Source organism: Mustela lutreola, chromosome 1 (assembly GCF_030435805.1).
Source record: "Mustela lutreola isolate mMusLut2 chromosome 1, mMusLut2.pri, whole genome shotgun sequence".
Lineage (NCBI taxonomy): Eukaryota > Metazoa > Chordata > Mammalia > Carnivora > Mustelidae > Mustela > Mustela lutreola.
This window is the reverse complement of record NC_081290.1, coordinates 220,250,717-220,275,940: the sequence shown is the minus strand read 5'-3', so window position 1 is coordinate 220,275,940 and position 25,224 is coordinate 220,250,717. Positions and strand designations below refer to the sequence as shown.

Genomic DNA, 25,224 nt, shown 5'->3' with positions numbered 1-25,224 from the left:
GATAGCTCCAAATGCTGAGACATGAGAAAAATATAGGAATAACTTAACCCAGAACCCACCCGATGCTTCCTGCCCTCACAAGGAGTTCTGCAAGTCAGAGCAAAAATCAGCTCATACCCATAGAAATACAATTTCCTATTTATAGAAACCCTCGCTTTCCAAAGGTCTCTGATGCGATCCTTACAACAGTATCACCAGCAGAAGACTTGAGAATATAAACAGTATTAAATGCATCGAGTCAGAACCATTTTATAATAACTTAGGCACCATTCATCACATAGTGGCAAATGACGTTCTTCTATTTATCCAACAGCTGCGTCCCAGTGACTGCCCAAACCACCCCAGAACCTAATACACAGACAGACATGCAAATACATAAAGATATTTACCATCTTCAGCACTACGTACTAATTCTTCTGGCAGATTATCTACTTTTGCTTGATCTGTTCAGGAGAAATTAACAAATGGTTAACACGGCTGACCCTTGGCGAGAGAGAACAATGAGACTGTCCCTGGAAGCCCACGGAGTTGGAAGCAATTAGTCAAGATGCAGTGAGGGGTGCAACCAAGATGTCTTCCCCAAAATACTTTCTCTTTAGATTAGCTACTTGAACCAGTGCCATAGCGGGAGCTCCCATTTCAGCCCCGATGCAGCTTACATCAGCACACTGCTGCACACGGACTCCCCAGGGTTAGAGGGTTAGCTAAGAGCAAGCAATCGGCCAGCAGCAGGAGAAAACACAGGGCGGCAACAACAGCCTCTCTATTCTTCTGGAAAGGGTAAGATGCTAGCCATGACTAACACCTTCTCAAACCCATGGTCATTAGCAAATATTTCTGTGCATGCATCATCGTTTGTGTATGCCTCTGGGAGCCTTGCTTGGGAAGTCAACTGAAGAGATGTAACTGGGGACCAGCTGCTAAGTGGATCTTGGCAGGCTAGTGTGAGAGTGGGTATCGGTATTTGGAAAGGAGCATGCAGGAATACCCGTCAGCTGATGGTGGTTTTTTTTTTTTTTTTTTTTTTTTTAACTCTGCACATTCCTGAGTATTTTAAAGCTGCACCATGGAAATAGCCCCATGCCTCACAGGCAAGAGGTTTGCCAAACTGGACAGTTTTTGCTGAGTTTTTTGTTTTTTGGGTATCTCCCCCCCTCGGGACCCATCACCAACATCAGGAAGAACAATTAGGGCGGTCCAACAAAGGGCAGGATTCGCTTTCTGTGGGAGCATTCAGGCGGATGTGGGTTGGTTCGCCACCTGTTGAGGAGGCTTTATAGGGAATTCCTGCATTGGGGGATGTTTAAAATGGATGACCTTCAAGGTCACTTCCAACCCTGAGATTCCAAGATCTCTGGTAGGGATAGAACTGCATTCCAAAATGGGAATACTGTCCTCAGAGCCCTGAAAATCTCTGATTTTTAGGAATTATTTAATAGAGTGGCTTTCCCCCCTTTCTTTTAAAATTCTGACTTTTTAGTTTCAAATGCAGATAGCCGAAGCATATACTAAACATGACAATGTTCAACTTTCCAGCATATGAGTGTGGCAATGACTAACTTTCATTCAGTAACTTTTCTCATGACCCTCTGCACTCCCAGGGGTGCCTCTTAGCTTAAAAATGATTAAGAGCAAACCCTCTAAAAGTCAGGATTTCTAAGTCAACTTGCAAGTCGTGTGTGTGTGTGTGTGTGTGTGTGTGTGTTTGTGTGTGTATAATGCTTTATGTTAGTACTCAAGAAGTCCTTCACCAATTACAGCAACAGCTGGGGCATACAGTGTGCCTAATGTGTTGCAGGCCAGGTAGTCTTTGGGCTTCTAGTTCCAGTATCCAAAAGAAATGTGTGAAGAGAAGGGATAAAAGAGAAAGGACAGTCCTTGAAGCTAGGGACCAACTCATCTCCATATCATGCAAAACTCGTCAGACATCCAACACTGTCATATATAAGACGATCACCTCATAAATGTTCTTGATAGCAGACTATTGATTCGGATTCACAGCTCTGCTGTGTGACACTAAACAAGGTACTTTACCTCTCTGAGCTTCATTTGCCTCATCTGTAAAATGGGAATAACCATCATCTCTCACAGGGTTCTGTATGCCAGTTACATGAAATAATGCATGTGAAATACTTAGCCACGTCTTGGCACACAGTGCTCAATAAAGGTTAGCTATTCTTACTAGAACCACCAGCTACCCCAGTCATTTAAAACTCACTGGACTTGAAACGCTTGAGCTGGGATTCTTCAATCCAAGGAAACCTAGTGCTCTAGTAACCAAACCTCAGGCACTATGTTGAAGGTTCCAGTCACTGTAGGATGAGCTTCTTCTGCTCACTCTGGAAAGGTTACAGTCATCTGTTAACCCCCGCCTCAGGGGCTTCAGTGCACGAAAGCATGCAGTGAGGCCACAGAAAAGCACATGAGCATTTTAAAGCTTAGACGGGGGGCGTGAACAATGGGGCAACCTTTATTCTCACTTGGTGAATCTGACGAAATGTCTTCTAGACTTTTGGAAGGCATTTTCCTAGCAGCACTCCTTTCCAAAGTTTTCAAGACAGGACTGGGTTCTTCTTCTGAACCTGTTACGAGACAAAATTGTTGAACACTGCGCAATACAAAAAAGATCCCCCAAATCCTAACTCTTAAGAACCAATGGACGTTGGTGTTGTAGGTGGAGAGTCAGAAGCCTCTGTACTATGAAACACTTCTCAGAAAAAAAAGCAAAATTTCTCCACTCTTTGCAGATCCTTTAAAAACCATTTTCCTAGTCAAGAAGTATTTGCAAGCATAAATCATAAAGGAACAAGATAACCACATGAATAGAAAAGTGATCTCTGAGCCATCCACACCTCTATTTTAGGCCCATGATTTGTTCTATGCCAGACTTTGAATCTTTCCACTTCACTTCTAGCTTTTGAAGACAACCACAAAATGGTTTTAGGAGCATTAAAACAATTAGCTGAAAACCATAGAAGGCAGGATTCAGATGTTTAACATCTGTGTATAATCAGGTACACAGATGGGCGAATTCTCCAAATCAACGATTGCAGGCCCTTGGGGATTCATGAGCTAGTAAAATTTCCAACAAAATGTTGGGAAATGACATGAGGTAGTCAACTTTTTATTTTATTATGTCATTTTAAAGTGTGTAGGGGGTTATATCATGTACTAATAACTACATATTTTTTTAAAGGCATGTTAGGGGGAAAAAAAAGGCATGTTAGGACCAAAGGAAAAAAGAAGGGGGGGCATATTCTCAAAATAAGAACAGTTTTTTAAATTAAATATATCTAATGTTACAAAAAAAAAATCTCTAGATAGCTTAACTTTTTCATTTTGACAGTTAAAACTCCATCATGGATTAGCTCTGGTCTGAATATGATCATTCATCACTGTTACATTATTAGTGCCTAGAACAGTGGCTGGCAATAGGCACTTCAAAAATGTTTGCTAGGGGTGCCTGGCTGGCTCAGCTGATACAGCATGTGACTCTTGATCTCAGGGTCATGAGTTCAAGCCCCATTTGGGCATGGAGCCTACTTAAAAAAAAAAAAAAAAAAAAAAGAAGTTGCTAAATCAATGAATGATTCCATTAATGAGTCAATGAATTTGGGAACCACTTCTATACACAATACTTTCCTGAAATGCATCCCAGTTCTCCCCAATGTTAATAGGCATTCTAGAGCAAATGGGTTCTAAGATGAATTGGATTTGGAATGCTCTGTGTTTCAATTTAAAGGTTTCTTACTATAGATCTTCTTGGAGACATTAATATGCTAATAATGTGCATAATTTCCCAGCACATTAAGTACTTGACAATGGAGCATTTTTTTTTTTTTAATTTTTAAGGAACATATTGAGGTATTGGTTGAATAAGAGCTCAGCCCAAGTGAAATATGTTAGGTTGCTCACCAAAATTGTGGTACATTGTAAGCAAATTCCTCCCTCCTCCAGTCCACCACCAGCCAATTGTTTAAAAATAAAAATTTAGGTTAGAGTATATAAAACTACAGTTGTACCATTTTGTACCTCTTATTGGCTTGTAACTTTTAAATATCTTCTCTGAGCTCTGACTGGGTGGTTATTTAATACTGACGATTTCATTTTTAGACAGGCTTTTTACTATTCAATCAGTTATGCTGATACCCTATAAACAAAGCTATATACATCAGGGGTAAGTCTCCAGAGTAAGGACAAATGTACAAGCTCTCCTATGGGTCAGTCTACCCTCCTCACTCACAGGCTGGTTTAGTGAAAGTCTACTTCAGGAAGTTGAACATGGTGATGTATACTCCTGTTTCAGAGACTGATACTCCACTTTTCCTCCTCTAACCAGCAACCTTTGTAACAGGGGCTTCAATTCGATTAATCAGGATTAAAGTTGGATCCTTCGGTTCATTTTCAAGAAGACACCCTATAGTTACTTGCAAAGGAAACCAAACCTCCCAAGTCATCCACTCAGGAAAGCTTATTAATTCTCCTCAATGCTGAGGGGTGCTAGAAAATGACAAATTTTCTAAACTGCTAGGAGAATGACCGACACCAGCTGTTTTGCAACTGTGGTTAAAGTGTCCCAGCCAGAAGGCATCTATTATCATTCATCCCTATAATCGGGGAGTTGTGCATTCCTATTTGCTTCTGGGTTTCTCTGCTAAAATGCCCATGTTGATTACCATAGCAAACTGAGACAAGGTCTGTAGCTCCCAGCCTGGCTGAAACCAACAACGCGAAGCCCACTTAGATGAATGTGGTAATCGAGTAAGTTCTTCATTCACCTAGCCAAGGCTGGAGCCAAAGAAATGTAGCCAGCCAGGCGATGCCCTCAGGTGGTGTCAGATGAAATCATCTGACCAAAGTCATACTCTAGAGAAGATTCTGCAGATTTCTGCAGATAATTGAAAACAAGAGGAAAAGGATGGCAACAAAACACCACAGCACAAGTTTTCTGAGGAAAGACGGTTCCAGTCTTGCCCTCTGTTTCTGGAATTTAGCCACTACTGTGGTAAAATATTCATCCTAAAAGGGAAATTTGTGCCCATTTGTGTGTGGCACTTTCTTGCCACAAATCTTACTAGAGACTTCTGTGTGCATTGTCAATTAAGAAAAAAAATTATTTCCAGGATAAATTATTTCTAGGAGGAAAACTGGCTTGAATGTTTCAGAAGTGCTTTCTAAACCCCAAATTAAAAAAAAAAAAAAAAAAAAAAAAAAACTCTTAAAACCTAACAATTCTGTTACTGAGAATAAAGTCAGATTCTGAAACATTCCCTCGTGGGTAAAACTTCTCTATGTAATGCATTGACTAAAGAACATAAAAGGAAATGTAGCTTTTTATTAAGAAAGGCTAGGAAGACCTAAAATGATAAGAATTTACCACTATTTCCGTGTGTCAAATTATTCCCAGTTTTAAAAACCATATCATCTTTTACATCAGCATTCCCTAAATCATTTCATTAAACCAATGAGTTAAAAAATTCAGAATGCTCCCTGGAGGTTTTTCTCCAGCTGTCTGCATTGGAACTCAAGTCTCTACCTGAAAAATCAGAGTCAGAGAAACCTCCTTTTTCTTCTTCTTTCTCTATTCTCTTACATGGCGATGCCAGAATCAATTCAACAATACTTGTTTCTGGAGGGTTTTCTCTGTTTGTCAGGAGAGGAATGGGTTGCCTACATCTGGATACACTAATTGCTTTAGGAGCCTCTTCCAAGCCAGGCTCCCCAGAAAACTTTTCTTGAACCTCTGCAACCTCCCTGTCCTCTATGGGGTTTATAGTTTTAGTGATCCCTATTTTACATTCCACACAGAACTGCGGGGTTCCAGGGATCTCAACCCAACTTTCAGAACCACAAAGATCTACTGATAAATCAGTTACACCTTTGTTACCTCCCAGCACTTCATCACACTGGTTGACTTGTGATTGGAAAACATTACTCTTAAACTTCATTTCAGAGGCTTCTGAGGCTGTCCAGTCAAGACGGGTTACTGTCCTCAAGAAACTGGCCTGCTCTGACTGGGAAGCCTCCTTCTCAGGAGTTTCTTCCTTCACTGACACCTGGAGCTGGTAAGGAGGAGCTTCAGTTGTTTCTCTAAAAAGTTTCTCAAAACCAATTTCAAAAGCACTCTCCGTTCTTGATGGAGCCTCAGACTTTTTTACTGTTTCTCTGATTTCCTCAGGATGGAATTCGGAAGCAGCTTGCCTAGACACCTCGGTCCTACCTGTTACATTTGATGGAGAAAGAGTTCCTGGGTCACTTTCGTATTTTGAGGAGGGGGGTTCAGTTGCTTCCTTCAATAGTTTTTCTAAGCCAGCACTGAATTCTAGGAACTCTGATTTAGGTTGAATAACTGTTTCCCTCACAATTTCTGCCACTTCCTGAGGTAACTCTTTGCCACACTGAGTAACAGGGGAATCACATAAGTGACGGGTTTGCTCTGATGGAGGCACTCGAGCAGCTAAATAAGATCCAGCGTTGTGAGTTTTATCAGGGACGACATTGAAGGAACAAAAATCATCTTTGTCTGGAACTGTAACATCCATTGTAGCCCCTGGTGTAGAATTTGGTGGGCTACCTGCTGCCTGGACTCCTTTAGGAAATTCTGCTTTTACTTCCCCAGGCACTACTTCCCTCCCCACTGGATAGCAAGCTTCTCTCAGTAGCTTTTGTAATACAACATTTATATCATTCAAGGCAGGTTTAGGTGAAAGAATGACTTTTTCTACAGTCTCTGAAATTTCCCTTTGTGAAGGTAATGCCTCATCCTGGGGAGCAAGATGAGCATCTCTGGAAGAAGGCCTCTCTTGGGGAGAGTTGGCCACATTCCCAAAAGAATCTTTTCTGTAAAGATGGGAAGGTGGACCCGATGGGTGAGAACTTTCCGCAGCTACCTGACACCCATCCTCCGTGCTTGGCTGGCATTCGCCACTTCCAGATTTCTGGGAAAGAGCTGTATTTACCAAAGTTTCGCTTCCCTTTGGAAAAGGAGCTATTAGCTCTTTCTGATAGGCTGATGTGCTGTGACTCCATTCTGTCCCTTCTATCCCTTTTTCATAAACTCTACCCTCTTCAGGTTCAGAGCTGATCCTAGTGGTAACAGGTTCCAACACACTTGGCAAGGCACAGGGCGAAGTTCCAGTAGCTTCCTTTAGGAGTTTGTCTAGACTAGCAGTCAAAGTGTTCGGCTTAACCTTCGGAGGAGCTACTGTTTTGTCTACATGCTCATAAATGCTCTCCTTATGTCCTTTGTCTTCTCCCTCAGTCTCAGCAAAACCTGTATCTTGAGGCCATGTTTTATTTCCAGAAATATCTGGTTCAGACTTTTGTTTTCCATGAACTTTTCCACCCGAAGGATGCATGGCTAGTGATGAAGCTTCTGAAAGTAGCTTCTGTAAGCTGTCATTAAAAGTGTCTTTGTAGTCTTTAGACAAAGCACTTGTTTTAACTATGGATTCTTGAACCTCTTGGTCGGAGTAATCCTTTTCTTCCTTGAACACTGGTGTAACAAACAATTTCATATTCTTTCCCACATTTTCCTTTGATGACTCGTTTCCTGGCAAATGATGAGTAGACTTTCTGGATGGTCCCAATGGAAATGTGGTTTCATCTGGTAACACCTGGAGTGTATGCTTTGAATTTAATTTCTCTATTTCCTCTCTTGCCAGAATTTTTTTTTTACCTGGAAGCATCCCTATTTCGTGGATATGCTTTCCTGATGATTTAATGTCACTGAATTGTTTGTGTTTCTGGCTATAAAAAGGCTCCACATATTTTTGGCTTACTGTGTTAGTATTCTTCCCAACATTTTCTTGACTGTTTGGATTGGCTCCTAAGTCCCAAAACTTTCTTAAATTCTCAAATTGAGAGCGATTATAGACCTGTTCTGTATTGGGTTCATCCATTCTCTGTTTTAGGGACATAACTTTAAAGTTGGGATTTGATTCACTGATTAGAGGTTTGTCTTTCTCCAAAGGCAAATGTACTGCACTCCCAGTATTCAAAGAATGTTGCCAAGCCGGTAAAGTACTGTCCCTTTCATAATGGCAACTCTCTGCCACTGGCGATCTTTTTATATGTTCATTTATCTTATTCTGAAATGGAGACACTTCACCTGATTGGTCAACAGAAGGATAGTTTTTGGATGGACCTGATATCTGGGGTCTGATCTCTTCAGGCTTATTTGAGGAATAAAAACTGGAGAGATGGGCTGTGTGGCCATTCTCATCTAGGACCACTTGTCTGCTAGTGGCTTGATTACATTCACTCTGGCCTGTAGATAAACTGTCCACGGACTTCACAGGCTGATATTCTTTAGCAGGAGGTTTCCCTTCACAGCATGACGATGTGGGTTCTTTATGAGTTAACTTAGCAGCAGTTTTCTCGCCTTCCCAAAAAGATATTCTTTCACTTACTCTTTTGTATTTTTCTCTTTGCACTTGGTTCTTGGGAACCTCAGTAGTTTCTTGTAACTGGACCTCAGGCTTCTTCGAATACTTGTTTTTGGTAGCCCCATGTAGTGACTCAATATTCTCTGTCTCTAAAGGAGTTTTCAGGATGCATGGATCTCCTTCTTTGCTCTCTCGCTCTGCCTTCATGTTCTCTTTCAAACTTGGTTCTTTGACAAGTGTTGAAGAGTCAAAATTTACTTCTGAGTTTCTTCTATTTTTTTCATAAACACGAAGCTTAGGCTCTTCTTCACTTAAGCTGCCAACATTCTTAATGTTGCATGGAACCTGGTCTTCTCTCTCAGGTCTTTTGAGAGCACTGTAGGGATAGTTACTGATTGGGGAAAGTGCCCAGTTTCCTTCTCCTCTGTTTTTTGAACCATGGCTAGAATACATAGTTTTATTCCCTTGATGTGGGCCATAGATTTCACATGGTTTCAATATGCCTGGATCTTCCTTGCCTTGTTGGGACAAAGTAATGGATTTGGGATTGATATTCACATTATTATTTTGGCAAGTTCTTGAAGGCAATGTATTTCCCTTTCCCTGGAATGGTGAATCAGATTCCATAGACCTCAGTTTAACTTTGGTGTGTAATAGAGGCTTCGAGCCATTTTCTTTTAGAATGGTGTCATCTCTCATCAAGGCAGTAGCAATCGGTGATTCTGAGTCTGTCTCTTCCTTCAGCTCTATTCTCTGGGGATGTTGGAGAGGTGACTTAATGTCTTCTGAATGAGAACTTCGATTAAACCAGTCTAAAACTTTAGATATGGAATCGTCAGTTGTCTTCCTTATCTCAGTGGCAAATGGACCAGAGTGGGAGGACGTCCTAGTTTGTAGGGCCTTGAGAAGAGGGGGCTTACCTTGCTGACGGTCTCTAGAACTGTGATCTGGCACCTGAAATGGCTCAGGCTCAACACAAGACAGTCCGTCTGCAACACAGAAATGCTTTTCTAAATAAGGAAAGAGAATGCTCAAGGAATTATTATTCACGGGCATCTGAGTGGCTCAGCCATTAAGCCTCTGCCTTGGGCTCCGGTCATAGGATAGAGCCCCCGCTGAGCAGGAAGCCTACTTCTCCCTCTCCCACTCCTCTTGCTTGTGTTCCCTCTCTTGCTGTTTGTCAAATAAATAAATAAATAAATAATTTTAAGAAAAATTATTATAATCACTCACATTATCTTTTAAATAGGCACTTTGTATTTATACCTTCCATACCATTAACTGTTTCTATCAGCATTTTTCAGAGGCTATAACATAAACCATCCTAGTTAAGATATTCTACTAGAATTGCTCTGACAGTAAAGGAAGGTAAGTATAGACTTCTGAGGTATGGGGTATGGACCTAATTGAGAAATTTTTCTGAAGTCTCTGATTTATCCTGAAAATTCATATGGGGGCACCTAGCTGGCTTGGTCAGTAGAGCATGCAACATTTGATCTCAGGGTCAAGAGTTCAAGCCCCACATGGGGTGTAGAGCTTACTTAAAAAAAACTCATGTGGATTTTGTATTCTGATCCATGTTGCATTTTTTAAAAAGATTTTATTTATTTGAGAGAGAGAGTACACACAGGTGCGCAATAATGGGAGGAGGAGCAGAGGGAAAGAGAGAGACTCTCTGCTGAGCATGGAGCCCAACGTGGGACTGGATCTTATGATCCTGAGATCACGACCTCAGCAGAAACCAAGAGTTGGACCCTTAACCAACTGAGCCACCCAGGCACCTGTGATCCATATTACATTTTAAGTATTACTTCCCTTCTACTCTCAAATCTATGCATAGAACTTTACACTGTAGGAAGATACACCATGTTGATTTTATGACTCCACCTACCCACTGGCATACTAATAAACACTAGACGGGCTTATACCAAGTTTGAGGAACACAGACCAAGGAGAATTTCAGGAGTAGGGAAAACAACCTTCTGGAGTTCCTTCCGGAACATTAGAATGGTACAATGATGGTATGTGTATTTCTGGGCCTTCCTCTTAACAGATTAAACCAGAATCTCTGAAGAGGGGCCCAGGAATCTTTACTAACAACTATCAGTGATTGATCTGTATACTGCAGTTTGAGGACCATGATCTCAAGGGGCTCCTCTGTTATTCCCCACTTCCCCTCTACAGTCTGTGAGTTTCGAAGTAGTTTCTGTGAGTCAAATAAACTAAACAAACTGATGCATTATGTGATCTCCACCCATTCCCTGATGTTGGCTGACCAATGGCTAAGAACCTAAACAAGATTATTTAAGCTGTAAACTATCAAGAAAGCAGAGAATCTGGGGCGCCTGGGTGGCTCAGTGGGTTAAGCCTCTGCCTTCGGCTCAGGTCATGATCTCGGGGTCCTGGGATCCAGCCCCACATCGGGCTCTCTGCTCAACAGGGAGCCTGCTTTTCCCGCCCCTCTCTCTGCCTGCCTCTCTGTCTACTTGTGATCTGTCAAATAAATAAATAAAATATTTTAAAGAAATTATTTAAAAAAATAAAAAAGAAAGCAAAGAATCCTTTCTGAGCCTTAATCAAAGGGCACATGGGAGACTTAGATAAGGGAGCTCAGGCACCTGCCCCTTAAGTTAACACCAGGTGTTTCTGCATTCCTCCTTCCTTACAGATGCTAAGCTGTACAATGCATGTTCCTGAAAATTATGTCAGCTGAATTTTTAGGAAGTCAGCTACATTTCAATGCACTAGAGGACAATTCAGTTAATAAAATTCTATGGTCTTTAATTTTAAACATCAACTCTGGCTAAGTGTGAAAAAAACAAAGGGTTATACAGTAATGGGCATGTGATAGATCTTGATTCACTTAACTACACATTTTACTACTGAATAGATGTCAATAACTGCAAAGTTCTTTTGAGAAATCTTGAAGAAGTCTGTGTTCATTTGTTTAACAGAAGACAATGATGAAAAAATGATTATAATATACTACTAGTAAAAAAACTTCTGGCAGTATAAACATAATTTAAGATTATATTGAAAATTATTGAAAAGCTCTACAATTAAATGTTATCAATACTGTAATTAGTGCTGCATGATGACAACACAGACGGTATTTGTTTCATTCCATATCCATTTCTTCTTTTATAATGTTTTACAACAAAAGCGTATTTCTTTCAAAATAAGAAGAGTTATTTTAAAGATTTGATGCAAGATAGTGTTCCATTTTCTCTGAGGAATTCTTCTGTATTCTGCGGTGTAGTAATGAATGTGATATTGACTGTCCTGGAGATCAGAGCTAACGTCAAACCCTTATAATTCACATACTTTGCATTTACCACTTTTGGGGCCTGATTTTCTTTTTATGCTTCATTATTTACTTGTATATATTTTTGTGGTAAGCAGGGCATTAATAAGTAAGCAGAACTTTGTGCATAAGCTCTAAGGCCAGGAGTCCTGTCAATCAAAACAGGTGTAGCTTGGGATGCCTGTGTGGCTCAGTCAGTTGAGCTTCAACCTTGGGATCTGGTTGTGATCCTGGGGTCCTGGGATCAACCCCCATGTTCGGGTGGGGGGGGTCTCCCAGCTCAGCAGGTGTCTGCTTTTCCCTCTGCCCCTGCTCTTTCTCTCCCGCAAAGAGGGAAAAAAATACGTGTAGCTGATGATGCCTTCCTCCCAAATTTCATGGTCAACTGGGACTTAAAAATCAGAAAGCACAGGGATGCCTGGATGGCTCAGGTGGTTAAATTCCCACTCTTGATTTCCACGCCGGTCATGATCTCAGGGTCACGGAATCTGAACCCCATTTTGGGTTCAGCACTCAGTGAGGAGTTTGCCTGAGATTCTCTCCCTCTCTCTCTGCCCCTCCCCCACTCATGTGCTCACTCTCCCTCTCTAAAATAGATAAATCTTTTTTTTTAAAGATTTTATATATTTATTTGACAGACAGAGATCACAAGTAGGCAGAGAGGCAGGCAGATAAAGAGAGAGGAGGAAGCAGGCTCCTCACTGAGCAGAGAGCCCGATGCAGGGCTCGATCCAAGGACCCTGAGATCATGACCTGAGCCAAAGGCAGAAGCTTTAACCCACTGAGCCACCCAGGTACCCCTAAAATAAATAAATCTTTGAAAATAAAAATCAGAAAGCATAAATAAGTAGTTAATATAAAAGTATAAAGATAGTCTGTAGTCCATGGGAAAGCAGGTGCAGTTCAAAAAACAGGAAAGGTTTACCAAATTTTTTCTGTGGATGATAATAAAGGAAAACATTAAAGAATTTTTTTCATCTTTTGAATAAGCACTTAAGTGAGCACCATCCAGTTATTTGTCCATGTTCGTCAAACTTCAGTAAGTTCCTTTAATATGAAGGTTTTTTTTTTCATTGAACAAGCACCTACTCATTTTTAATTAAAAAAAATTCCTTTGTGTTCAAATGATTAAAATGTCTGGAGTGCAGGGATGGGTAATTGAAAGTGCTTTGCTCTTGAAGAAGAGGATTGATCTGAACAAGTATAGAACTGTCGGGCCAAGCAAAGTGACGCAGGGTTCACTTCCTGCTGACTAGTAAGGAAGGGGGAGAACAAGTACATCGGACATGGGACTGCGGCCACTGTAAATTCTCCTGACTATAAAGAAATTATCACAGGGCCGGAGGAACACTTATTGAAGATGGGAGAGAAAACACAGCATGATTTCTTTCATTGTTTGTTTTTTAAAGCATATGAATTATTGTATGGGAAAACAGTGTCTCATCCCTTGAGAGGTGTAAGATCTTCAAGACCTAGTGAGCTAGGCAGCAGGGAAAAGCAGTATTCTCTTTGCCTCTCAGTTCACAGCAGCTGAAGGAGAAAGTTCCTTCAGCACTTTTAACATCTAAGAATAAATGGCTAAGAAAATGAAGGTTTGGGGCACCGGCGTGGCTCAGTTGGTTAAGCATCTGATTCTGGCTCAGGTCATGATCTCAGGGTCCTTGGATTGAGCCCAGCACTGGGCTCTGTGCTCATCAAGGAGGCTACTTGTCCCTTTCCCTCTGCTCCTCCCCCTACTCACGCTCTGTCTCTCTCTCAAATTTAAAAAAAAAAAGAAGGTTTTTCTGAGACAAAAAAAACTGGGGAGCCCAGTTGGCCTACCAGTGGGGTGTGCAACTCTGGATCTTGGGGTTGTGAATCCCAGCCTCACATTGGATGTAGCGATTACTTAACATCTTTCAAAAAGCCCAAAGTTTAATTGAATGGTAATTAATAAATATGCATTAGGTGGATAATATATTTTGTACAAAGGTATTAGTATATATTTAATTCTTACTCTATATACATACCTTGATTTAATTCAAAACACTGTAATTTGGTTAAATAATTTATAGTTACATTTTTTAGGGAAAAGTATAATAGGCAGAAACTATGCTATCCTGGTTTTTGTTTTAGTTAGCCCTTTAGCTATTGATGATTGAGGAAAACTTCCAAACCCATTAATAGATAGTATAATCAGGATGCGTGGGAGGCTCAGTCAGTTAAGCCTCTGCCTTCAGCTCAGGTCATGATCCCCAGGGTCATAGGACTGAGTCCCACATTAGGCTTCTTGCTCACCAGGAAGCTTGCTTCTCCCTCTGCCTGCCACTCCCCCTGCTTGGGCACATGCTTTCTCTCTCACACAAATAAATAAAATCTTAAAAAAAAAAAAAAAAAAAAAAAGAGGTACTATAATCATTCCCCAGTGGCACCTGTCTGAACTGTAGCTGGAATGTCTAGGAGGTCAAACAGGGCTTCTACAGGCCTGGCCTGGCCATTCTAAGCCCATGGGTTGGTTTTTATAGTCTAGTAATAACAAGTTTCTTACCAGCAGGGCTTTTGGACAATTCTGATTCAAGTTGTGATAATTCTGATGGTTTAGCTTTGTGTTCATTGATGGTGGATGAATTTTCAATGGACTCTGGTCTTGCAGCTAAAACTTCTGAGGGAGAATGATGTCCATTAACTGGAAAAGAACCAGAAGCCATTGGCTGATGTTTTTCATTTTTGGATGCTGTCAGGTTTGAGGCTGACTGATGTAAAGGCAAAGGCTTCCTGTATTGAGAAGGCTGAGGGTCATTGCAAAACTCATCGACATCCACATCATCTTCTGTTCCATTCTTTAACCTGTCAGATTCTAAAACACTGAATTCTCCTACTTCCCGGCCACGGCTTAGCCCTGGTCTCTGGGGGAGTTCATCCTTCACTGCAGAGAATCTCACATGCTTTAATGGCTCCAGGGAGTTTGAGGAGGAGTCACCTTCTAAAGAATGCTCCTTCTCAGAAATTCTCTCATGGATGGTGAGGCCAGGGGCCACCATTTTGGTTTTGGGTTCCAAGTTCTGATGAAAACGCACTGTTTCTGAGTCTGTGCTGCTGGAACTGGAGTTGCGTTTCAGGATCCCTCTGGGAGGCCCCCTTGTGCTCAGGGAGTCTGTCCTTTGTCGGGGAAAAGACTGGTTATCATTGAGCTTTAACTCATGTGATTTGGGGAGCATTTTCCTGGCTTTGGGGATTGGAGCTTTGACCTGAGATCTGTTCTCGGGGCCTGGAAATGTCTGTTTTGTTTTCTCTAAATTTTGGCTTGAAGTTTCTGGGATAGATGAGTCTTCTTTGGACTCTGACAATTCACCTGTAAATTAAAACACATTAGATGACATGTCAAATGGAGAATAGCTATATAATTTAAAACACCTAACATAAACTTAGTCTACATATAGCAAAAGTAGTAAAATATTAAAGACAATAAAGTATTATCATAAGTGCAGACCTAATTAAAAAACATTTAAAAATTCAGGCACAAACTTCATTGAACCATACATTTAAGATTACTGTGCTTTACATACATACTTTGTGGTATTTTTATATTCAATAAAATAATTTTAGAAAAGATTTTTAAAACTCCTTAAGGAGGCTAAGGAAAAACATAGAAGGCACTTTAAAAAATTTATATATGGAAACCAGAAAAAGGAACTTAATTTTCTTTTTTTTTTTTTTTAAGATTTTATTTATTTTTTTGAGAGAAAGAGAGATAGAGGGCATAGGGATGCCAAGAGGGGGAAGGAGAAGCAGGTTCCCTGCTGATCAGGGAGCCAATGCGGGGCTCAATCCCAGGACCCCCGGATCATGACCTGAGCTAAAGGCAGATGCTTAACTGACTGAGCCACCCAGGCACCCTAAGGAACTTAATTTTCTAAAAAAAAAAAAAAATTAATATTTTTAAAAAGAAAATCTCTAAAACAAAAAATTAATTTTTCAGGGACTCTTGGGTGGTGCAGTTGGTTAGAAGTGTCTGACTCTTGGTTTCAGCTCTGGTCATGATCTCTGGGTGGTGAGATCAAGCCCCAAGTCAGGCTCTGTGCTCTGCATGGAGTCTGCTTGAGACTCTCTCTCCTTTCCCTCCACCCCCACCTTCCTGCTTTCTTTCTCTCTCTCTCTCTCTCTCTCTCAAAATAAGTAAATATTTAAAATAAAAACAAAAATTAATTTTTTCAGAAAGTTAAAAAAAATAGGTAGCATGTTCCAGTGCCCTTTTTTTCTGTAAAATATTCTATATAACATAATATGTATCCAATAGAGAAGGAAAAATGCTAATATTAAAACAGGATAACTCCAACTCCAACTCCACTACTCAATGTTAATTTTCTACCCCTTGTCCAATATTTAATGCCTGTGGAATCTTTTTACAGTTGCTTTGGAAGAGACTGAATTTTCTAGTATTTCTTCATAATGGCATAGGATAATGGTAAAATTCCATAAGACACAGACTTAAATCAATTAAGCCACAAACCTGACCAAATGCCTCCTCAGAGACCAGGCTGATAATTACAGATCAGAGAATCACAACGTTATCAAGTGGCTTTTTTTTTCTTGAGGCAAAGTCTTAATTTCACACGAAGTGTGTCTGCATGTGGGAGATATCCAATATGTGCCATGAAATGAATGACTGAATGCCTCTGGTCAAAAATTGCCTCGTTTACTGAGGGGGAACCCAAGGCCCAGAGGTCAAACAACAAGTGTCAGTTCTAAGACTGGAATGCATGAACTTCCAGTTTCTAAAATTTCTGCTTCCTTCCCTCAGGCAGGGAACCAATGGGCATAGTAAAATAAGAAAACCATCAGGACTTTTCACTTTCCCTCGGAAGTTATTTTAGTTAAAGGAACTCTAAGAATTTCCCTTAGTCCACAGATAACAAAGATAAAAATATCTAGTCCATAAAAATAATATTTACCTTCTTTTGGAGTCTGAAAGAAATCAGCCTTTCCATCTGTTGACGGCTCACTTTTGGTTTGTTGAGATAACTGATCTTCTGGCAACTTGGAGCTATTAAATGGATTCTTCCTTTGCTGGGGAAAAAGATTGCTTATTAAACTCATTTTAAATGTCATAGCAGCAACTCAGTGTTAGCAAATGCTTATTATCACCAGTATTGATAGTTTTATCCAGTAAACTCTACCTGGCCTGTTTGAAAAATTACTGTCCTGGTTAATGTGGCTAGCTAAGAGTTACCATAGATGCCAGAGAAAAATTAAACTATATAAAATATAGTCATAATCCAGAGTCTTATAAAGTTAGACAAAATATAGAATCATCAAGGTTAGGGTAAACCTGGGACTAATCAGGGCAGAATCCCCATACCCCACCCCCGCCCTGCCTCATGTATGCTCTTTTTACCACATGAGACTCTTGCTGTGCTAGACTGAAGCTGAACTAAATATAATTGTAAATGACCTTTCCTATAAAGAATTAAAAGACACTTATCAAAGTATTTGAAGTGTTTCATTATCACTATTATGATCATCAATTCCAATGACAGAAAGGGGATCAGTAAATAGAATTTTTTATTAATATAAAACTGAGTATCAATGTTTGCTGTCCAGAGTTTCATAAATTGGCAATCCACTTCCACAAGCAGACCTCTAACAGAGATTCAGGAAGTCAAGAGGAAGAATTTGGATTGATATGGGACTAACAAGTCACGGAATGCTTAAAAAGAAACACCCCCCAGTAGCTTGAGACTTTTTATTCTCCTGGGCAAGAAATTAGAGTCTTCAGCAATGCAGAAACATGGTATTCATCAACTTTTCCACCACAAGAGAGTCTTCTTACATTAAATAGTAAAAATCATCTGATTTTGGTGCAAAAAAAAAAAAAAAATCCCCTTTATTTCATGGTGCTTTGCTAAAGTGAGAAAAATGTCATTCTTGCCAAAGATGAGAGCTTCGGAGTCTGAGCTCAGTCTACCTTAGCCGGAGACACAGCTGACTTCCTCCTGTTTTCCTGTAATGTATCCATCAGGGTTGAGGCTGGACTGACCACGCTAGCACTGCAAAAGAAACAATTCAGAGAATAAACCCTCAGCCTTTGAGAAAGAGTAAATTGTGCCACTGAAGCTGAAAGCTCTTAATACAGGACAGCAGAGAAAATCTGTAAAATCAAACACCAGGAAGGGAGAGGGAGTTGGGGCCTAGAGATGAGTAAGCAGCAAAGCAAAGGCAGGGGCAGAGCAGAAAGAAAAGACAGGCATGAGACAAGCAAAACCATCCAGCAGAAGCTGTCCAGTTTTTATCACGGTACCAAGCACACAAGAGGTGCACAGTGTAAATTTGTAGAAATGGCTCATCTCCAAGTCAGAATCTAATCAGATGTGGATGACAGGGAGGAACTCATCTCAAGGCAGGGGTGGGGGTGGGGGAGGTGTTTGGGGGTGGTGCAGCGGCAGACACTGCTGTTTAAATAAAGCCCCAAAGACTTTTATGGCATGATTTCACAGAATGGCAGTGCTTACTCTAGCTCAGGAGGAAGTGACTGAAGAAAAGATTCAGGTGAGACCAGTAACTTGACAGCAGATCTAAGGGATGCCGTGCAGGGAGCCTGGTGCGGGCCGACAACTTGCTGAGGACTCTCAACCCCACCCTCCAGGCTGGCCAGCAAGTTCTTGTCCACACACAAGAGGGATAAGGCCAAGCACTGCAGCCGCTGGCTCAGAAGAAGCAAGAAGAGTCTCTATCCAAGCCCTAGGATGAGAGCAGGGTGAGAGTAAATGGAGAAAAGTGAGTTTCACAGGGCTCCCTCCTGAGCTGACACTCCCATGGCTACCGAGGAAGAAGGGACAAGGAGAGTCAGAGGGGCTCTAGAGGGGGAGGAGAAGCACCTGCTCCACGTCCTGCTCCAGTGGCCTTGCCTCAGGCATGACAGGTGAAGTCACTATTGGCTGAAACCACTGTGCCCACTTAGACCTGTTCTCTTAGTGACATCACAGAGTCAACAACTTGGAAAATACCCAGGAAGGCACTGGCTTTCCACCATGCAGCAAAGGAACTGGAGTTTGGGGAGGAGACAATCTGCCCCCAGGCCACAGAGCCGGGCCCAAGAATATGGTGGCTGCAGTCGTGAGCTCCACTTCCCTGCGGCTTTGTTTTCCTTCCTTCCTTCTGCGCTTCAGTTGTTCTTTTTGCACAGACTTAATCCCGGGAAAAGGGTGAACTTCAGAAGGAGTCGTTCTTCCTTTCATTACCTTCCTCATTGTTCCAGAAAGGAATTACAGCAGCTGAGGCAGATGTGTGTAAGATACATCTTGATCACATGGGTGTGAATAAGAGGGGAAATGGATGGGGAGGGGAAGGGCAGGGAAGAAGAATGGGGATTTACAGTGGAGCCAGAATTAAGACTAATAGAAAAACACATTACAGAAGGCAATTCTCACAACAGGTGGGCACACATTTCTATCAAGTCATCCAATGTTTAAAAAAAAAAAAAAAAAAAAAGACCTGGTCAGTAAGAGAATGCACAGCCAAGAGCCCAGAACTAGAAAGCAATTTCTCTTGACTGCCATTTTCAGGAACCATGGAGGGACATGAGGAACTTTATAGCACATGGCAGGCTGTCTCAGAACAATTTACATAAAGCAATCACATGATCAGAGGACCTGAGCCCAGTGTTGCTGGTTGGGGCAGTCCATGGAATACCCATCTTCTCCTACCACGGTCCTCCTTTCTCCTCCCACTCAGCAAGAACAAAGGATAAGCAGGGACGCGACGCTTTGCCCTCTCTGCTCCTTGGAAACCCAGTTCCTGGGCCTCCCGGGCCTCAGCTCTGAATGTGTATATTTCACCTCATAAAACCAGACATGAAACCAGTCTCTCTCTTACTAGACTCCACCCAGCCATGTGCCTCATGTCTACTGTGCAACCTCATTCTGTGTGTACGTATCATCTCTCCCAGGAAACAGGAGATCCTCCAGGAGTACCATCTTGACCATCTTTATAACCCCCTGCGATGCCGTGTAGAGCAGCTCGTGCAAAACTACAGTGACCGACTGAAAAGATGAAGGCCACTGAGCCAGCACCAGGGAAGGCAGCAGCCGATACGTAACCATGACTCTTCCTTTTAAAATTCATGTTATTTGCCAAGCAACAGGAGGCATATTATTTAGATTTTTTTTTAAAAATGCCTTTGTTTCTATTTGCTCAGAAAGCAAAAGAGGAAGAAATGACACATTCAGAGCACAGGGCCAGTCACTAAATACAGAAACACATGGGGGTGGGACACAGGGTTAGCTACTTGGTTAGTCTGCTTACTTTGAAAAAATGAAAATAAGAGTCTTAGACCTCCACGTTTGTCTGTGAAAATACAGCAACTTCTTAGATTAAGGTCTGGCTTTGCTTCTCTTGAGGAATACAGCAATGTTTTGCATGCCTGCCTACTATTTGGCAAGAACCATTACAGCAAACATAGAATTTTCAACTGCTTTCTGCAACACCTCTATGAGTTTTACTCATAGAGAAAACTGAGGCTTGGGGAAGCTAAGGAATCTGTTCAATGTCACAAAATGTATTAATGAAGAGCTGGGGATTTGAGGCAGGTATCTGACTGTGACCCCAAAGACACACATTGTCATGGCTAGGCTATCCTGCCTCTGACTTCTCACATTAATAAAGCAATGGTTCATAGCAAGGGGACTGGGGTCCAGGTGATTCTTCCTTCCCAGTGACTCTCACATCCATCACTTCCTTTCCACTTCTACTGTCACCTCCTGTATTTCTGTTGATTCGATTAGGTTCACATCTGACCTCCTGATACTGAAGTCCTGTTTTTCTAACCTACTCAGCATTCTGCCACTAAGCTGGGATGGTCTCAAACACAACTTTGACCACCATGTCCCTCTACTGCTCCTTACCTATCCCTGGATCCCCAAGGCCTGTGGAATGAAGTCTGAATTTGTCCGGAAGCAACGGGAGATGTTCTGCCATCTACCCAATGTACTTTCCCCCTCTTCTTTCCTGTTGACCCTTCATGCCAAATGAAGTTGTCTGTCTACTCATTATCCCCAAAATTTCCTTGCGTGGTTGCTATCTGCACTCAGCCTATCCCCTAGCCCTGCCCTTGTGTATTTGCTAGGCTTTCCACCCAAATCCTTGCTGTTATCTCCAAGCCCAGGCCAAATTTCACCCTCATGCGATGCTCCTCTATCAGCCCAACTGGAAGTGGGTACCCTTGTCTCCAATCTTGCAGCACATTTCCTTGGTACTTTGGATCAGGAATGTGCTCTCTGCCTGGCGCTATTTGTTATCATGTGATCAGATATTCACATAAAGGATCCATAATTTATCCTAAGAGAGTATAGTCGCTTTATAGCCAGATAATGTGTCTTTGTTTCTTGGAATCCCTCTCAGAGGCAGGAGACTGTATCCTGCATATAAAAGATATCCAATACATTCCACAAGATGAGCTTTTTAAACCAGAGCAAGCCAAATTCCACACCTTGTGCTTATAATTCTTCTCTCAGGCACCCTTCAAAAACTATCTGCAATACCAGAAGGAACACTTAGACAAAATGTGCTCACTTTGTGGGGAGAACTATTAAAGTATTAAATTGTGATATTGGCATTAAGGTTCAAAGTATCTGCTTTTTTAACACGAGTCTCTGAAGACTCAGCTCTACAGAATAATCATGTTCGGTACTGTGGCAGGGACGCTGGGGAAAGAGGTGGGGTTTTCGATCACACCACTTAGGCAGCTAGATACCCCATCTGCTTCTCTGTCCAGCCCTAAAGTGCTTCAAAGCACATGAAAGCAAATTTTTTTAAAGATTTTATTTATTTATTTATTTGACAGAGATAGAGAGAGAGAGATCACAAGTAGGCAGAAAGGCAGAGAGAGAGGGAGAAGCAGGCCCCCCACTGAGTAGGGAGCCTGATGCAGGGTTCAATCCCAGGACCCTGAGACAATGACCTGAGCCGAAGGCAGGGGCTTAGCCCTCTGAGCCACCCATGCACCCCATGAAAGCAACTTTTAAGAGCTTTTGAACCTTAACTGACCTTTCCCTCTAAAAAAAAAAAAAAAAAAGTTAAAAATTACAGCCGACATCTTATGCCTTCTTTTGAGGCATTTTGCAGCTTACATATTAACAGTATTGAACCAGAAGCAAATTCTGCAAGTGATTTTTGTCATGTGTCGTCATCATTGTTGTTGACCTCTCCCTTTGGACGATGAGAAACTTGGAAGCAAATGCTGTGTCACACCCCCTGCGCCCAGCGCCATGCTGGCCAAGTGACACTCAGTGAAGCCCCATCACGTAAATAAACAAAAGAAATGGCTTGGGGATAAACGGAGAGAAGTAAATTAGAAAATATGCTGGGCCAAGCCTTTCAAGTCGATAGTTCCTGAAGTAAAACATGACTTGTGTGGGGCCACCACACTGCACGCTACACATTGCTCTCACACGGATGTCACAGTGCAACTATTTCCACCAAAAGTGATTTGAGTAAATCCAAGATCCTACAGGATGAAGAAAGATTGTTTTAAAGAGCTCCATAGAAGTGGTTCTGTGAGGCAGAACCACGGTCACTCCCTGGATATGCAGTGCATCCAAGAACAAAAGATCAAATGCGCTGTCCATAGATCGGCTCACCTCTACCTTGCCCCCGGGAGCAAGACAAGAGGCTCACATTGATCTTGTTATTGAGGTGATGGAGGTAAATAGCTAATCCTTCTGTAAGAAAGAAATGCGGGAAGAGGGAGAAAGACAGAGATTGAGATTGAGAGAGAGATAAAACAAAAGCCTTCCAGGGAAAAGAACATTAGTAGAAAAAAAAATACTATTTCAGAACTAAAGACATGGTTTGAATTTGCCTGGTTCCCATTCAGCAGAAGGGAAGAGGGAGATCGGTGGCAGAATTATTACTGAAGCACGGGCAGTGAAGCTTAAAGACTAGCCTTTTTATTCATTACAACATTCAACAAAACAGTGTTTTAATTCCACCAAAAACAAAGTGATGTGAGGACGCGCAGCTTCCCTTGTAAGAAAACTCATTGCTTTCTCCACGTCACAGGGAAGTGCTAATGTCATGGAGAGAAATACCCCAGGGAAGGCTTTGCCTTGTTCTACCTAAACTCATTTTGGAGATATTCATTCTCTAAAGATGTTTTTGATTAATGGACATGACAAATCTCTGGAGCAGCCAAGCTCCCTCCTGCCTCCGTGCCTTCCAGTTCTCTATCCCGAATGCCCTTCCCTTTCTTGTAGTCGTCCAAACGTGAGAATACTCCTCCCAATCTCTTCCATCTTTTATAATCACCGGAGCTCACGGTATATCATCATGGTATAACCACCAGAGCCCACTGAACCGAGAGATTCTCAGTAACGCACAGCAATGAAGACTGGAGGCTGTCAGTCCCGCTCTTGGAGTTTAACTTTTTCCCTTTTCCTCTTTCGACTCACTTCCTGAGCTGCAAATTGCTTCATCGAATCATTCATTTGTTCGTTAACCCTCATTCACCATTATTCTTTATTTCATAATTATCTCATCAACTATTTTCATTTAGTTGGTTGGACTCTCACTATTCTTCATTCATTCATTCACTCATTCCACAAGACACTTGTTGGGCACTGTTAGGTGCTAGGAATAGTGTAGTGAAACAATCAGCAATAAACAAAAGGTCCTTTTCCTCAAGGATCTGGGGGGAAGGGAAAATACATACACACAATAAATATATAACACGAAGTCAGGTAGTGAGAAGTGTGCTGAAGGACAGTAAGAGAGGGTGCTGGCATTCATTCATTCATTCATTCTACAGGTACTTATTCATAAGTACGTACCACGTGTTAGATGCTTGGGACATGGTAGTAAAGAGTACCTATGTCCTCAGCCCTGAGAAAGAAATGCAGGGACACTCAGCCTTTGGTATCTGGATTTTTAAAAGTTCCTTGAGCAGTTCTGATCTACAGGTCCGAGTTGAGAACTTCTCATCAAATGACACACATACCCTTTATAGATTATCAGATACCTGTAACCGACCAACCCTTCAAATTTCTTCTAATTTCATTTCTAAAGCTTCACCATACCTTTGCTCTTTTCTCCATTCCCTTCATTAGGTTCTTACCATCTGTCACCTAAGCTTCTGTTATAATGTTCTTTTTTCTCTTTAAGATTTTATTTATTTATTTGACAGAGAGAGATCACAAGTAGGCAGAGAAGCAGGCAGAGAGGGGGAAGCAGACTCCCTGCTGAGCAGAGAGCCGGATGTGGGCTTGATCCCAGGACTCTGAGACCATGACCGGAGCTGAAGGTAGAAGCTTAACCCACTGAGCGACCCAGGCACCCCTTCTGTTACAATGTTCTAATTGAACTTTCTAACCCCATCTTCCACAGAGTTACCAGAGTGATCGCTCTAAAAAGTAAACTTGATCAAAAAGTCATTTAATGGCTTCTTGTGACTTAAGGAAAAAGTCCAGCCTTTTGGCCAACACAGGGCTCTTGACAATCTGGGCCCAGCCTCTTCCTCCAGCCTGACTGCCCACCACTCACACAGCAGACCCATCAGACTAGACCCTTTCCACGTTTCCAACATGCCAGACCCCCACATCAACCTGTCTGCCTTTATTGTTCTTTGCCCATGCCTACCTGCCATAATCCTTCTCATCTTTCAAGAGCTGCCCTACAGAAGCAGCTTCTAGAAGCTTCCCTGGCTCAGATGCCCACAGCCCCTAACATAGTCTTCTCAGCATCTAACACCTTGCTTCCCCTGGTTGAAGCCTCTGACCTTTCTGTATTCAAAAGGTAATTCTTTAAACTTCAGAAACCCCGAGGAACTGGAAGTCCTCCCAGCAGAAAATCCACATAGTGTTGGAGACAGTTACGTGACAGACCTCTGCTTCCTTTCAATGAAATGCCCTCATCTGCATTATACACATGATAAGAACGACTTGGTCTGTGTGTTAGGATGCCACAAACATGCTCAGACTCATGTTTCAGTAGGGTGACTACTGAGAAAAGACAAGAAGCTCAACATTTCCATCCACACAGGCTTAAGTTATTACAAAGTCAAGTATTCCTTTAAGTGGAATGTATCCCTTTAGAGGAGAAAGGAGAGGCTACCAGGCAACTGAGGGATGTGGGAGGGGAAGGGCGTGGGAAGAGGAATCAGAAGGAAGAAAGAATTGGGAAGCTTGGGACACACTTGAGAAACGATCTTTTTTTTTTTTTTTTTTTTTCTTTTTAGAGTACTGGCCCCATGTGAGGCCGCAGAGCTAAGACAATATAAACTATTCCAGTCTTCACAGAGACTATCTTCAAGGAGGAGGTTAAAGAGAGTCAGAAACTATAAGACCAGTCCATTTCCAGGTTTCTTCAGACCAAAGAAGCACCAACAGTAGAAACATCCATGGTCCTTGTCAGTAGAGATGCTACTAGACTTTCAGTGTTGCTCAGGGCACCCAACCTTGTTTCATAGAATATGTAGCAAAAGAAGGTCTTCTCATTCCAGAGCAGGTCTCCCTCCATAGTCAAGACATGTTATACCTTCTTTATGGTAGGGTCCTGACCCCATGG

The 25,224-nt window shown here is 41.8% G+C and overlaps 1 protein-coding gene across 17 annotated transcripts in view; it reads right to left on the bottom strand.

Annotated features, from left to right (window-relative positions):
• Positions 1-25,224, bottom strand: part of SYTL2 (synaptotagmin like 2) — a 120,253-nt gene that overhangs the window by 21,658 nt on the left and 73,371 nt on the right. For 4 of the 17 annotated variants that reach the window (XM_059187491.1, XM_059187496.1, XM_059187503.1 and 1 more), the window contains exons 5-10: positions 17,636-17,717; positions 16,623-16,737; positions 14,219-15,022; positions 9,308-9,376; positions 2,481-2,582; positions 390-443 (exon numbers count right to left, since the gene is read on the bottom strand). In XM_059187491.1, the coding sequence (XP_059043474.1) occupies positions 390-443; positions 2,481-2,582; positions 9,308-9,376; positions 14,219-15,022; positions 16,623-16,737; positions 17,636-17,717 (1,226 nt within the window). The other 13 variants (XM_059187468.1, XM_059187476.1, XM_059187480.1 and 10 more) reach the window with 8 other exon arrangements.